General features: G+C 36.1%; 1 protein-coding gene across 2 annotated transcripts in view; it reads left to right on the top strand.

Moving 5' to 3' along the window:
* Window positions 1–16,880, top strand: part of LOC115233379 — a 249,668-nt gene that overhangs the window by 116,274 nt on the left and 116,514 nt on the right. The window contains exon 1 of one of the 2 annotated variants that reach the window (XM_029803755.1): window positions 2,886–3,064. The exons of the other annotated variant lie outside the window; for it this stretch is intronic. Coding sequence (XP_029659615.1) covers window positions 2,983–3,064 — 82 coding nt within the window. The 5' untranslated portion in view covers window positions 2,886–2,982. Of the gene's footprint in view, window positions 1–2,885; window positions 3,065–16,880 lie in introns of those variants that run through there. 2 annotated transcript variants of the gene reach the window in all.

Here is a 16,880-nt window from a genome sequence, read left to right as displayed (position 1 = left end):
TATTTCTTTTTATTTTTTATTCTTTATTATTATTTTTTTAAAATTTTTTATTTTATTCTGTTACCAGAAGACATCGTCGCCGAGCAGATCAATTACGTAATTATCTGTAAAATTTTACATTTTTGACATTATATCTCGCGTCAAGCTCTCATCTGATTAATTCTCGTTGCTGTCTAATTACAATTTCGAAAAAGATGTGCAAAAAAATTCTATCTCTCATTTGCAATCCGGAGAATTACGCGATCGACCTCTGATAATCATCAGGGAATATTTTTTTGCAATTTTATCCATTTTTTTTTCTTGGTGAGAGGACTTTCGAAACGGAGAGGATCGACTGGACAATAACTCATTCGCGTCGCTTATAAAATGAAATTTACCACGACGACTTTTCGCACCTCCTTAGTTTCCCGCAGACGACTTCTTAATCTCGTCACCTCCTCCGTTACCTCGACCACCGACGGCAATCTAATTTTCCGCCTAAAAGGAAAGGGTTTTAATCGCCCATCGCCTGAATCCGCTTGTCCCTGGCATTTAAACGAAAGGTGCTTAAATTGTTTTTTTCCTCTATCGGTCGTATTGTACGTTATAGAACTCGTCTTAATTACTGCATCCAAATTTATTAAAAATCTCTGCGTGAACATCTTTATATATATAAAAAAAAATATTTTTGCAATATCACGGATTTGGAAAAATATATGAAATTCGAGTATACATATCTCTTCCCTTCCTTTGAGAATCAATTTTGCTTACGCACCTTTTACATATTTTTACTGTATATATAAGGGACCAGCAGCGTGTAATACACACACACACATACATACATACACACATATATATATATATATATATATATATATATATATATAAATATTCAATTTTCTTATATTTGCAATTCGGGACTTTTCTCGTCAGCTGGAGAACGCTATAAAAGTGCATCTGGCACTTCGACGTCCTTTTTCAGGCAACACGCACCGAATCCACGGCTCGGGGCTGAGATATTATAATTTCGTATGCACCGAGACGACAATCCTCGCGTTTGGTTCCGCGCGAAACTTCTTTGCGTGCCGGCGACTCCGCGAGTCACGCGGTCAAGATTTGCAATTCCTGCACTTTTCCGCCGGATTCATCCTACCAACGAGATGTCCCGGGTCCACGAGGAATACTAAATTTTTGCGAAATTGAATGCAACGAGAAAGTTTGTCGCGATTCGGAGTTTCCGCGACCGGGAGCGTTGTAACCAGTTACAGCGTGCGCTGTAACTTCCGCATGCGGCACCATCTGCTCCGCCGAAGAGCATATTGTGCGCTCGGTTATAGTTATGCGAGGATATTTAGAATGTCAGAAGAGCATACATAGATTGAACCGTAACTTGAAGTTACTCGCTGAATTGTTACTCGTGAATTGTTGATATTTACTCCTCGTAAAATGAACTCGTTTAAGGATATATGTGTCATATGTCGAAACATTTGACAAAAGCATGAAAATTTGTACTATTTTTTCTGAGTATACCTGAGCACAATTCTTTTAACAATTTGGAAATTATTTAAGTTTAAAGTTATTATGGATTCTTATAGAAAATCAAATATTGTAGCACTTATTGTAGAAAAAATTGTAGAAAAATATGATCTCCCTCTCTCTCTCTCTTTCTGCAAATTACTCGTATTTCTTTTGTTTCTTGCAGTTAATTTTAAGGGGTATTCACGATCAAAAGTTTTTGGCATAAATTAGGAAAAATATTAATTACAACTATTTTCTTCTACGAAGCCGTCAAAAACCATTATTTTGTGATACTTTAATTCTTTTTATAATCCGGATTTATTAATTTTATTTTTCAAACAATATAAACGTAAAAAATATATATTTTTTTAAATTTTGGTAGTTTTTTGCTACTATTGTACATTCTTCTAAATCTTAGAACACGCGATTATAACCTGTGTAATTTTATTTTTTTATCTATAGAATTGCGTGCGACTGTGATAATTGTTCGTTTTATCCTGCATATGTATATGTGAATATAGAAAATAAATCTATAGTTATATAATTTTCTTGCGCCGAATTTTTTCAAATATAATCAAGATAATACCTCAATGGAATTTTTAATTTTAAACTTTTTTCATTTTTTAATTAATTAATTCTTTTTTTATTTTCTAATTTTAGATATATTTTCCTCCGCTCTTGTGACGATCTATATTCACTGTTCAAATGCCTGCTTAAACAAAAAAAAAACATATATGTGAACTTCGCGTCTTAATTTATAATCGCAAATACGGTCACCTTTATCAAGGTACGCTATCAAAATCGAATCGATCTCATTTGGATTTCTTCCTTGTATTCCCAGGTCATACAAGATTATCTCCGCTTCACCATCGCATTTACCGAACGACGTTCTCCGCGATTTCTGTGGTTCGCGCGTTTTCGCGTGTCTACGCCGCGACACGTAATCCGGCCGGAAAGCCGGTTACGGCTCGTCCTCATTAACTCGCTTTAACAATGAGCGTGGGTGTCGGCGTAGTACGTCGCGGAGTCCTTTCAACCCCGTTCGCATCCACACCCTTCTCGAGAGACTGATAGTCTCAGGGCGCACGCGCGGGTCGCCTCTCTCTCTCCCTCTCCCTCTCTCTCCTTCTCTCTTTGACGATAACGACGACGACGACGACGACGACGACTATGACGACGACGATGGGGGGACGATGCGTGCGGGGGCGGTTCGCGCGTAAAATCGTGCCGAGCAGCAGCGTCAGTCGCGCGGGACACGTCGTGGGGTGCGGTTGGTTTGTCGTGGTGTCCGTCAGTCGCGGTGGTGCGTGCGTTCGTGCGTTCGTGCGTGTAGAGAGGAAGAGAAAGAGAGAAAATATATATATATATATATATATATATATATTTATATATATGTAGAGAGAGACGACGTCTCTCTCCGTGCGTTTTGCGCGAGGATGATGTGGACGATGCGCGCGTGCCGATAACGATAAGGCCGCCGCAGGGATGTGCCTAGCGGGGGGCATTCGGGCCCTCCTGCTTCTGGCGCTCGTGCTGTGCCAGCGTGTCGATGGCAAGAATGATAATTGTAAGTACGCATCTCGTGCATTTTATCGATGAAATTACAAACTCGAGGGAGCTCGTAATTTCTGGGGGTGGAGATGGACGGCTTATATTTGTATGAGATATACGAATTTTTTTTTCTGGTCTTAATGGATATATATATCCGATGTCGCTTTTGTTTATTATGTACGGATGTTTTAAAACTCTCTACGGGATATTTTATGATCAATTTAGATCTTTCGTTGACGCTTGTTAAAGAACTTTATGTATCCGACAAATGCGTATGCGTTGAAGCAATTTTGATTTATTTAAATTTTCTTTGCCAATTGTACGTGGCAAGTATCAAGTATTAATCTCGAATCAATTATGCTTACAATACAGAGTCGGTTCTCTAATGCATTTATAAATAAAAGCCAATATAATATGAAAAAAATTTAATTAGATAATAATTTCAATTAAATGCAATTTCTAATGAGTTTATGTAATTATCATCACGCGATGTTGCAATATAAATATTAAAATTTAAGTAGGAAGTGAGCTAATTAGAGCCGAGCACGGTAACAAATCTTCTTTAAGAAGATTTCTACATAATTTATTTGCGCCTACTTAGTGCGCTCGGCTCTTATCATCCATTTCCTACTTGAATTTTTATATTTTATGTATTAGAGCTTTTTCGTTTTGTTATAAATATTAAAAATAGAAACATCATGCTATTATCACGTAAATGGCTAGTAAACGATAACACTACTGCAATTGGTGAATAATTATAAAAATATGATAAAACGTAAAAAACCACTTATATATATTATAAATGTAACTTGCTGATAATGGTAGTTATATAAAATATTGACATTATTACAAAGTACTATTATATCGAAAACATTCTTTCGATTTAAACCTTTTACCCTTAATTCTAGATCGATAATGTTATATTTTGACTCAAATATAAGTCGATCTATAAATTATAGACCATAAGCCCCGTTTTCCCAGAGTATTTCATCAGCTCCTTCGAAAGCGACACAAAAGCGGAGTATCCCCGCGGGGTACCATGGGGCAATATCTCCCCGTCCATCGACCTTTCCGATATCGGCGCAAGAATCCGCGAGGTACCTGAAAATCTACCGTTACTCTCGATAACCGCGGAAGACGCATGGAGCACAATAAAATCGTCTTGTGTCATAAAATCGAACGAGAATTCGCGTCACGGATTATCGTCGCGGCGCGATGTGATGGCTCGAGAGATATTCCCATCGCGCGCTGGATGCTTGTCATCATTGACATATGCTAAAAACACAGTCGTACGCGACACCGCATCAAATTCGCGAATCATTACCCTCGAATTCCGTTTATAGGCGTAACACCGAGAGAGAATTAAATGTATACAAAATATAACAGGGTGTCTACTCCCTGGAAAAACATGGAAAACCTGGAATTCTTAGGGATTTCTTTTATACCTGGAAAAAACGGAATTTTCATGGAATTTTATTGGGATTTAGGGAATTTCTTTAGAAATCTTTTATTACATACTTTTGCTTTTATATTGTAAACAGTTGGCGAGCCAAGTAAATTATATATTTGAAATATATTATAAATATATTTTTGTGTTTGTTTATACATTTAATGTCTTAATAAAATATTGAATATGCAATACATATTCTATTAATTTTTAGTGATAAAAAAATGGAAATTTTATATGCAAGTGAAAAATGCTTATCTTACGAAAGTTATGCAATATTTTTCAGTACATTTACAAATATAGCACTTAACTTGAGAGGCTCTCTGTTTTTCCTTTGTATGAATGAAAAACATTAGAAAACGCATGCAATAAAAAACTTATTTTAGGAAATTGCACTAAAAAATCTTTAAAATATTTTCTTTACCTGGAATTTTGAACAAAAATACGTGGAAAATCAGGAAATTTTCAGGGAATTTTTTTACAAGATTTGAGTAGATACCCTATAAAGTATTCATTAAATTATTCATTTATTCATTTTTTTATTTTTTATTTTTATTTTATTAAATCCATTTTTTACAAACTTATTTTTCCTTTAATAATCGATATATAATATATATAAGATATATAATATATAATTACACGAATAAATATTTATTTTTATTTCTGACAGGAATTGACTGTAAAATTGTAAAATCCACTTGCTTTTCTCGCTTTCCCGTAAAATTTATTCTTTACGGCTTGTGTGTAGGGCTCTCAGCGCTTCGTCTCCACGCATGAAACTCCATTCGCGACTTTATGCACGTAAAAAGTGGCTTGCGCCCATATTCGCCGCGCCGGCAAGAAGAAAAGTTGTCTTAATGCATTAGGGATGCATGTGTCTTGCGTTATGTGCGTGAGGCGCACCTAGGATCTTACTTGGGATAGGCAAGGTGAGGGTTTATGATACCGTGGCAAGAATCGATCCTATCGCAACGGATAATCTTTAAAATATTTTCTTTACCTGGAATTTTGAACAAAAATACGTGGAAAATCAGGAAATTTTCAGGGAATTTTTTTACAAGATTTGAGTAGATACCCTATAAAGTATTCATTAAATGTTATATACATGCATAAATAGTTCTCTTCGTGTTACTTCTTATTTTATAATAAATTTATAAATACGCAAAACCCAAGGGAGAGGGGAGTAAACATATTAATTGAGATAAATTAATCTATTACATATTGCATTGCGTTAAAGCTATATATGCATATAAAGATAATAAAAAAAGGATTTGCAAAACCTATATATATATTGCATAATCAAATACAGCAGAGCCGGATGTATCACGTAGGAATATAGGATATATCAATCCCTGCGTGATACATCCAGCTCTGCTGTATTTGATTATGCAATATATGTAATGGACTATGTAGGGATATAAATTAGATAATAGGGAGAAATAAATAAAGAAGGGATCTAGCAGAGCCGGATATATCACGCGGGAATTGATATATCCGGTTTAGCAAATTTTTTTTTTTTATTATCTTTATATACATATATAATATATAAATATATTTACTTCCCCCTGCCTCGGATTTCGCGTATAAAAGGTGACACGAAGAAATTAAGAGAAAGAGATAATAAAGAAGAGATTTAGATTAATTATGTCAGTGAATTTTTTATAAATTCTACTAAATACTTTATTGAAATAAAATCAGTAAGATTAACACTCTATATAAAGTATCGTAACTTTTACAATTAATCATACAATTTATATAAAGAATTAAATCCTCTTCTTTGAGGTGTATGTGTGTGTGCATGTGTGTGTGTATTTATAGCATTCCGTTACGACTTTAATTTTTACAACTTGAGCTTTATTATTGACATAAATTGGAAACGGAGGCGCCGTTGAATTAAAATGTGTCTAAATAGCGTTTGCTATTCATAAGTTTATACTTCACGACTGGGGTCGAAAACACTTTCCGAAACGTCGATACTCCGGGCATGGCGACGCGGATTAAGTATTGTTTCTACGACACCGGGTTGCTGTGTCGCAGATTTTTACGAGCTACCCGAGCTCGGGTATTCAAAACACGAGGGTGGTGGTATCGTTTCCCTTTTTTAGCGGACGCCATTGTGCCGGGCATAATTCCGTCCGGTAGCCGCCCACGGCGATGAGGAATTTTTATGATCGCGATCCTCTCTCTCCTATGACCTCCCCGCGATTTCATTAAACGCGAATTCCGGCGTTGCATCACGATCGAGGTTTTAACATTTCATAGTCGATAAAACGTTCGATCGAACTATAGCGCGGGACCAATTCGCAACGGATTTACGGACGCGATGAATGTGCTTTTCGTGAATAACGCCAAAATATTTATAAAGCACGTCCGATTACATTGTTCAACACCAAATTTACCTTAAATTCTATCGAGCCATTTCAGGTAGATTTTTTAGCGCTAATTACGAATCTGGCCGTAAAAATGGCGTATCACGTCAAGTTTTTGAGAAAACCTTAGTCAAAGTTGCTTAAATAGGCTTTTTTGATACTTTTGCATGAGTTATATCTTTCAATGAGGACGTACTCCAGAAGACAGTGACAGCTCAAAATAAAGTTTAATACTTATACTTTATGATAAAAATGCCAAAAGTCCCAGGTAAGAAAGATTTTCCTGAAGAAAAGTGGTCGCAACATAAGAAATCTATCGTAGGGTTCCCCAATCATACGTCTCTCCAATTGTCCATTACTAAAACTTTTTTAAAAATCATTCTGATCATGAAAGTCGGTATGTATATGTTTGTCTGGTCACTCATCATGAATCACGTGTTGAAATTTCAAAATTAAAAATGGAGAATCCAAAATGGCGGATCAAATTTTTGAAAAATCATTCATATCATGGAAGTGGGTATGTGTAGGTTTTTATGATCGCTATCACTTAAAAACAAAATTAGAATAGTTTTTGGCACTAGTATTTTAATAACGGACAATTGGAGACGTATGATTAGGGGACACTGCGATAAATGATATTTTTTATGTTTCGACCACTTTTTTCAGGAAAACCTTTTTTGCCTGGGACTTCTGGCATTTTTATCATAAAGTATAAGTCTTGAGCTTCATTTTGAGCTGTCGCTGCCTTCTAGGGTACGTCTCCATCGAAAGATATAACTCACGTAAAAATATCAAAAACGCCAATTTTAGTAAATTTGATTGAGGTTTTTTCAAAAACTTAATGTGATACGCCATTTTTACGGCGATTCGTAATCAGCGCTAAAAAATCTACCAGAAATAACTGGTTAGAAAAGGCAAAAAAGTAGGTCTCATTTTATTGACCAATGTTATTTTAACGTGGATGAATCATGGACAAATGTTTCTCTTTTCTCTAAAACTGCATAAAAGTATTTATGGATCGTTGCAGTAATTTTAGCTAAAATTTAGTTGATCTCTTTGGAAAATTAGATGCTATTATTATATATATTAAATTATTTGTTAATTAATACAAGATTTAATCCACGAAAAACTTTGAAATATCTTTTCTAAGAATGATATATTATTCTTGTTTGATCACGCGACGTATGACAGTTACTCGGAAATTCGCATTAAAAGTAAAGGAGAAAGAAGAGGAAACTTGTCCATGAACGCCTACGTACTATTTCACCCATATCACTAAACTTTCTTTCGGCATGTATGGCGGATTAGGTCGATGACTTGAAGGCGCGACGGAGGCCATATGGAACGTGCCCGGTCGCGGCCCCATCAGGTAAACTTTTAAGAGCGCATCCGCGTTATGTGCGCCGATAATATTGTTCCTGGGCTCTCGACTCTTTATTTCCCGCTGGATAAAATCGTATCGTCGAGGAAAACTTTTGAGCAGTGTTTCCGACAAAGCGCGCGCGCGAAACACGGTGCTTTTCTTTGGCTTCCATGTGAACAAGAGTTGAAGAGAAATATATTCCCTTGTCGTACAAGATGGGTTTAGATTTATTAGACTAGCGAGGATAACTTTGCGGGCCTGGAATGCAGACTTTATACGCTACTGTTCGGTGAGAACTCAGCTGTCAGGAAGATGATATATATATTAGTAACTTTACTTATATATTGTTAGCAGGAATTCAAGCATATTTTTGCGTTTGTTAATTACAAGGATCATAAAATTGATTTTTCACTTCTTGCGTAAAAATGAGACACTATACATTTGATAAAATGCTTTTCCCAAAGTTTGTTTTAATTGACAACAGGACCTAGTTCGTACTTGTTCGAGACAAAAATTTTCTTGCACGCCCATCAAGGTTGATTCTCACGAGAGGCAAGATTTTCCGACGATGAGGGCGACGCAGAATATGTCGAATAAAAATTTACATTCACCTCGGTTCCAGAAGAAAATGGATAGAAACCATGTATGAGCATAAAAACGACGACGCGATCTCTGTCGTAAGGGAGAGATACAGGTAATATCGCCCGTTCACGGCGTATTCGCGCGAGAAAACTTTCGCGATGTGCCGGAGCTTCTTCAAGTGCTCGGAGCAAAGTGCTCGGAACTTAATATGATAGCGCTCGGTTGGCGTTCAGACGAGTCGTAGAGAGTAATATTGATCGACGGAACGGGCTTACGTCGTGCCAGAAGTGAGAGGGAGAGAGACGGAAGGAGCCACGGGGTGAGGGAGCAAGGGAAAGAGGGAGAGAGAGAATCAAGGACGAAGTGGTGGAGGGCGAGGCCGGGTACAAGAGGGAGGGTCGCATTGGATGGTGGCATATACGAGAAGGGGTGGTTGTGCCGGAGGGTCGACGTAGGGCCGACGCGCACCATCGTAACCGAAGGGTCTCCTTCCCTCTCGGTGTCGTTCGTCTCTCTCCCTCTTCCCACTCTCTCTCTCTCTCTCTCTCTCTTTCTCTCTTCCTTGCACATTCGCTTTCTCTCCCTTTTCCGCCTTCTATTTCCCTCGCTGTTTGGCTCGTCTCTCACGCGACTTTACATGAAATTCGAAACTTTGCGGTGACATTACAAGACGTCGATCGATCTACCAAACCACGGATCGAAGAATGAGGATCGATACGTCACGATCGAACTGTCACTCGTTTTTAAGTGATCGTACGCTGATGAGCGTTTATTATTCCTCGAGTGTGCAGTGATGTTTAAGGGATCTTCCTAGTTTGACACTCTGAAAATAAGGCAATTTTTAGGAATTTTTTTTTAAAGAAAAGTAACATATTATTTCTAAACTTTGCACGTTTATTAAATAACATTTCAAGTATATCCTGACTTTTTTTTAAACAAAAATATTTGTTTGTTTCGGAATTATAAAAAAAAAAATATTGACAAATAAAAAAATGGCGGCGTCTCAAAAAAAATTTCATTTTTCACCAAAAAATTGGTTCGTTTTGTAAGTCGCAAAATTTGAATTTTGCGAATATCGATTTAATTATAGTTCACACGATAACCACACTCATACAGATAGACATTAAGAATCTTTTTGGTTTTTTTATTTCAGATGACTATAATGGCTAGAATCATGTTCGCCATTTTTTTTTTAGACATCCTAGTTAGACTACTATAACTCCGAAACAAACAAATATTTGGTAATTATTCAGAATCACGGCTTCACCTATAACTGGGCTGCAAATTTTTTTAAGGACTTTTGGATCCGATCATATTTGTCAAAATTCAGAAAAGACCTTATTCGAAATAATTACCCTTTTTTTATCTATAACTTTTTTTGGGAGGCCTCCCCCAACTAAAAATGGTTATTTATATTTCTTTCTAAACATAGAAAGTCCGTAAAAAATTTGCAGCCCATTTGCAGGTGGAACCGTGATTCTGAATAATTACCAAATATTTTTGTTTGAAAAAAATTCAGGATATATTTAAAATGTTATTTAATAAACGTGCAAAGTTTAGAATTAATATGTTTTATACTTTTCTTTAAAAAAAATTCCCAAGAATCGTCTTTATTTTCAGAGCGTCAAACTAGGAAAACCCCTTAAAAAAAGAAACTTCTGCAGTTCGCGCAAAACATGTATAAACCATGCGAGATTACTCTCGCGTGCGCGACAAATTTAGTGAGTTTAACGATGTATAAATTTAATAATAGACGATTACAAATCAAATTATTAGGAACGAAATACTCTGTATTAAAGTTTCTTATAGTGCATCAAACCGTTATATTGGATAGAGTTAGATTGCGAGGTAACTTTGTTGTAAAATGAATAAAAATTACAGTATCGTTTAATATCCGAGAAAATTAATTGTTAGCTTTAGTTTCGCCAGTTTCAGGAAACTCTCGCTACTTGTTGATTAATTTTTTTTTGCGCGCGATCTTTTTTGTACCAGTTTTTAATTTCGCGCAAATTTACCTTTACGATAACGTAATTTTTCTAAGAATGTCGAGTCGAGCTGGTCTTTCTTAGCAAATATTTGAAGTAAGATACAATTTTGAAGATATTTAACATTAAAGATTAAACGATTTCAACGAATTAAGTTTCAAGAATATGTACATAGATTACCTTCTCTCTCTCTCTTTCCTTTTCTCTTTGTTAATTTCAAGTCGAAATTAAATTTTTGCGTATACTTCTTACTTATTCTCAACGAACGGAGTAATTACATATATTATTTGCAGGCTCTTAAACGTAGCAATGAATAATCTACTTTCATATCTTCTTTAAAACGTCAAAGAATGAATAAAAAATAATTAATGTCGTTTTACATTCTTATCTTACATTCAATCTTTTATTATACGCGTCTAAGATTTCGGAAAACGCCAGTTCTATTTCGTTTTATACGATAAAGTCTCAATTCGCGACGAGGACCAAGTACGACATCAGTGGTTCATCTCTACGAATGGCGGGTATCCGCAGACGAGTGAAACTACCGGAAGAAAGCCAGTGTGACGATTGCGATGTGCGACGAGCACGTGGCACTTTGACAACGTTGATCGTTGCCTCGCGTACGTGTACGTTATTTATGCCGGGGTCGTGACCGCCGGCGGAAATAGCGCACTCTTATCTTTACGGGAATCTTTGCGGGGGACTCGCCTCGAGAATGTTCTCGCCCTCGAACGGTCCATCGGCAGCTGTGCCATGCGGAAAACTATCCCTAGCCGCGAGCGGAAACTTTTCAATCGAGTTTCTTGTTCGGGGCGGTAGCGCCTCGGCTCTCCTCTTTTCCCCGCGTAGCGGGGGAATAGCCTCGTTACGGGCGTTTTATTTTTGTCCTTTCGTTCCCGTAACTCGTTCACCCAGAAAGAATCGAACGTCGAAGCAATCCCGATCGCGAGATTGTCGCGGGGAAGCTCGACCGAATTGAGCGGATTGATCTCCTCGCGCTTTTCCGACCGCGATTTCTGCCTTAGCAGTCTGTGAAAATTTAAACCATATACAGGGTGCGGAAAAAATACCGGGGCTCTAAAATATTTTGAAGGGAATAGATTTCGGAGAAAAACGTTATTTACCCAAAAAGCCTAATACCTAAACACCCAAAAGTTTTTGGATATCGAAAGAGCTATCTGACTGGTCAACTAGATTTTGGGTCCGGTAAGGTCCAAGTCGATTTTTTTAAATAGAGACCCATATTTTTTATCGCGGATTTAGAACACGTTTTTATGTCTAACATAGCCAACAAACATTTGGGTCCGAGGTCCTTTTGGGCCCAATATGGACTTTGCGCTCCAAAATTTGCCTTCTTTTAAGCAGAAAACCATCCTAGACATCGACACGCGATGAAAAATAGGAATTTTTATCGAAAAACTTGATTTGGGCCTTATTGGGCCCAAAAGAGGCCTCGGACCCAAATGTTTGTCGGCTATATCAGATGTAAAAACGTGTCCTGAATCTAAATTCGCGATAAAAAATATGGGTCCCTATTTAAAAAAATCGATTTGGGCTTTATTGGACCCAAACTAGATCAGGCCTCGGACCCAAATGTTTGTCGGCTATATCAGATGTAAAAACGTGTCCTGAATCTAAATTCGCGATAAAAAATATGGGTCCCTATTTAAAAAAATCGATTTGGGCTTTATTGGACTCAAACTAGATCCCGGGTCCAAAATCTAGTTGACCAGTCAGATAGCTCTTTCGATACCCAAAAATTTTTGTATTTAACATTTTCCTCTAAAATCTATTCTTTTCGAAGGGGAACCCTTTTTAGGGTTCCGGTATTTTTTCCGCACCCTGTATGTAAGAAAAGGAGCACACACACAAATCTCATTCTTTATGCATTTATTAGTTTCTAGAAATGTTGAAAACTTTTATATCGAGATATACTTTATCGTTTATTATATCGGTTAATACTTTAATGTTTTTAATTTTTATTAATATTCCTAATCATTATTTTTTATATGATGACATTTTATTTCGACGAGAGGCTAAAAGATACAAAGATTACGATTTTGAATGTCATAATGCTTTATCGAATTATATGCAATTTGCTGAGAATAATTAAGGCTGATTGTTCCAGAGTTGAAATATGATATTTGATAATTACAGTTAATTAATTACATTTCCGAGCAACTTTTCTTGCAAAGTATAGATTGTAATACCAATTAAACACATCACAAAGACAATGTATAATTGCAGGCTATGTCAGATGCATAAGAGTTAACAATCCATTGTCATATTACAGCATTTCATATGCTATTTCGCTTGATAAAAGATAAATAAAGCAAAACGGAAATGATATTACTTCGCGAACTCTCTGTAAACATATACAAATGAAATAAATATGTATATATCGCAAAAATAAATAACAAAATAAAATTCTCGTCGGCGAGGCAATCCTGATACTATGATCCCTAGAGAATCGAGATTACTGTAAAGCCAACCGGTCGAAACGTCAGATGAATTCATTGGCGCTGATATATCACGGTGCGAAAAATTTATTATTTACATCGCGAATCGCGTGGAGGGAGGGAGAGTGCAAATTTCTTTCTCCTAGGATTATAATCCGATAATCACCCTGTAAGCGAGAATTTGGCGTACCTTCTCCTTATCTCGTCGCATGCAGCAGACCAAAGTTAATAAATCGTGGCTTGTACTGAGTCGACTCCATTTTATCTCGACGGTGCAGGCGAATCAATCGGTTGGCGATCGGTCGAACCGATAATTCGATCCCGGTCCGTTTGACCGATCTGAATGGACATTAAGCACCGTAGACTGGCGCATTTAAACGACCGTACGAATCGGCGGTTCGGTTCTTCGCCGAGGAACTGTAAATGATTAAGTGCGGCCGGGACGCGCGTTCTCGATCGATGTCCATTTGAATAAGCGCGCTTTCCATTAAGAAACGTAATCGTTTTCGAGCTGAGGGAGCGTTGGTCAAGCGTTCCGATGTAAACGTTCTCAATGGATTCATCGGGAATATAGGATGCCTCAATAGAAACGCGATTGAAATGTATATACAGGGTGGCTACTCCCTGGAAAACCTTAGGGAATTCTCTGGGAATTCTTTCGTACCTGGAGAAATCAGGAAATTCTCATGGAATTTTATTGGGATTCAGAGAACTTAAACAAAAATCTTTTTTTAATAATTTTGCTCTTATACTGTAAGCACTAGGCAATCCGCCAATAAATCAAGTTGCGAATTATGTGTTTAAAATATATTATAAATATATATAAATCAATAACCGGGTCGTGTGAATAGGGTCAATAATGCTCTTGTTATTGTCGTTGTTGTTTAGCAACAGTTTTCAAGGAAGAATATTTTATGAACAGTTAGTTTTTCTTTTATACAACTTAAATCGTAAGTATACTTTTTTTCTCTTTAAATAGGAATAGAGAATAACGAGATGCACAAAGTTGTAATCTTTTATATCTCTATAGATTTTTATATGTTTCGCACCGATAGCACGTAAACGATTCGTCTTTAGTAAATATTTATTTACTATGTATTTGGATTTAATACTTTACATGCAAGGTGTCTACCTCCTGGAAAAACATGGAAAACCTGGAATTTTTCTGCAGGGAATTTTTTTGCATCTAGAAAAATCAGGGAAATGTCATGGAATTTTATTGGGACTCTCGGAAATTTTTTAAAAATTCTCTTTTTAATTTTGCTTATACTGTAGGCAGTCTGCAATCTGTCATAAAATATTTCTTTTTGTATATATTCAATGTCTAAACAAAATATTCAATGTGCAGTACATATTCTTTATTTTAATTTTCAGTGATAAAAAATGAAAATGTTATGCAAATTAAAAATTTTTATCTTAACAAAAGCTATTGTTTTTTTCAGTACATTTGTAAATTTAGCACTTGAAACTTAAGTGCTTTGTGTTTTTCTTTCGTGTGAGTGAAAAATATCAGAAAACGCATATGATAAGAAAACTTATTTTAGGAAATTGCACCAAAAAATCTTTAAAATATTTTCTTTACCTGAAATTTTGAACAAAAATACCTGGAAGATCAAGGAATTTTCAGGGAATTTTTTTACAAGATTTGAGTAGATTCCCATACGCGATGTATTATATAATTTGGAGATTCCGAAAAAATATTACAAATTTGAAGAATTCCAAAGAATTTTATTTTCTCTATTTGTTTTTTGGACGTGTATGTTTAGTTTAAAAAGTTATATCCATATATCTCTTAGTCAATTTCGTATATCATAATCGGCTTTTGAAATATCGTAAAAATCTAAGGGAGAGATTTATACGTTATATCTTTAGTAAATCATTCCGTGTATGAGAAACTTGCAAATCGGAACTTCCTGGTATAATAGAGTTACTTATTCGTTAAATTCGCTAACTCGCACAGAGTTGTGTGTCTGAGAAAATAGTTTTCTCTCTCGGATATTCCGATCTCTGCTCCTACGAAATTGTATTCTCCAAAGCTCGACGAAAATTTGTGCCTTTGATTCTTCTTTCCCTGATCTCTAAGTTTCCGTATTCTGAATTTAGTCTCTTTAAGACTTCGTATTTAGTTTAGCTCCCCTGCACAAAGACGCCTGTGGATCTTCGTAGTTTCAAACGCGTAGAAATTTTCTCCCTGCCGTTACTATTTATCCGGAATATTGGAGACAATGAAAACTTCAATTTGCTCTAATTTTAACGGGTAATGGCGCATTCGTGTTCTTTCTAACGACACGCTCGAGTTAGCGCAAAGTTGGAGTTAATGTCGCAATTATATCGGACATACATCTTCAATTTATCGTACAAGAATAGGAGTATCTATCTCTAGGTACGGAAAAAATAGCGCACGTCGGTTCTTTGTTCATGCCCGATCGGAGGGAGAGGAGAGTAGGAGTAGAAGCTGGAAGAGGCATTGACTCTACATCGTCGATCCATGGAATGCCACCTGCGCGTGCCATAATACATTACTTAACGGCAAGTCACGTTTTTCCCTGTTCACCTGTCACATCCAGATGTGCAACGCACCGTACGTGTCCGACAAGCGGGCGGCAGCGTCGAGGCGCGAGGAAGACTCGTAAAATTTCTTACCAATGGCAGTAAAAGTTAACAGATCTTCGCTGACTTGCCGCACAAGTTGGCAGTCGGATATAACGAATTTATTAACGCCGTGACGTAATTGCGGTGCTTAATCAAATTCATACGAGACGATCGGTGTTAATGAGTGTCTACTCAAATCTTGTAAAACAATTCCCTGAAAATTCCTTGATTTTCCAGGTATTTTTGTTCAAAATTCCAAATAAAAAACATATTTTAAAGATTTTTTGATGCAACTTTCTGGAATAAATTTTCTTATTATTTTTTTATTATTTTTAAAATAATTTTTTTATTATATTTTCTAATGTTTTTTCATGTATACGAAGGAAAAACAGAAAGTCTCTTGAGTTTCAAGTGCAATTTGTAAATGTACTGAAAAAAAATTGGGTAACTTTCGTCAGATAAGCATTTTTCACTTGCATATAAAATTTTCATTTTTTTGTCACTAAAAATTATAATAAAGAGTATGTATTGCGTATTCAATATTTTATTAAGACATTGATATTTATATAACATTTATATAAACAAACATATAAATATATATCTATAATATATTTTAAACACATAATTTATTTGGCTCGCCAACTGTCTACAATATAAGAGCAAAATTATAAAATAGAAGATTTTTTAAAAAAATTCTCTGAATCCCAATAAAATTCCATGAGAATTCCCTGATTTTTCTGTGTATAAAAGAAATCCCTGAGAATTCCAGGGTTTTCATATTTTTCTAAATATAATAGACACCCTATATATTTGATCCAGATCTCTTACGCCAAAGACGAATTTTTCAAGTTCACAGGATATATTCCAGGCACAAATCTACCAATATATTTCGCTTAAATATAATTTTGCGGAGCACATGTAATGACCGAACGATCGCGTTAATAACGCATTCGCGCTCACATCAACAGCGTGCACATTTAACAGAATTCATCGTTTCTCGTCTATCTCGCATTTTGTGCGTGTACCGGGGGGGGG

The sequence above is a fragment of the Formica exsecta genome, unplaced genomic scaffold, assembly GCF_003651465.1.
Source record: "Formica exsecta isolate Colony F162 unplaced genomic scaffold, ASM365146v1 scaffold174, whole genome shotgun sequence".
In the NCBI taxonomy this organism is placed as follows: Eukaryota; Metazoa; Arthropoda; class Insecta; order Hymenoptera; family Formicidae; genus Formica; species Formica exsecta.
The sequence above is the reverse complement of the archived record's forward strand: the minus strand, read 5'-3'. Positions and strand labels throughout refer to the sequence as shown.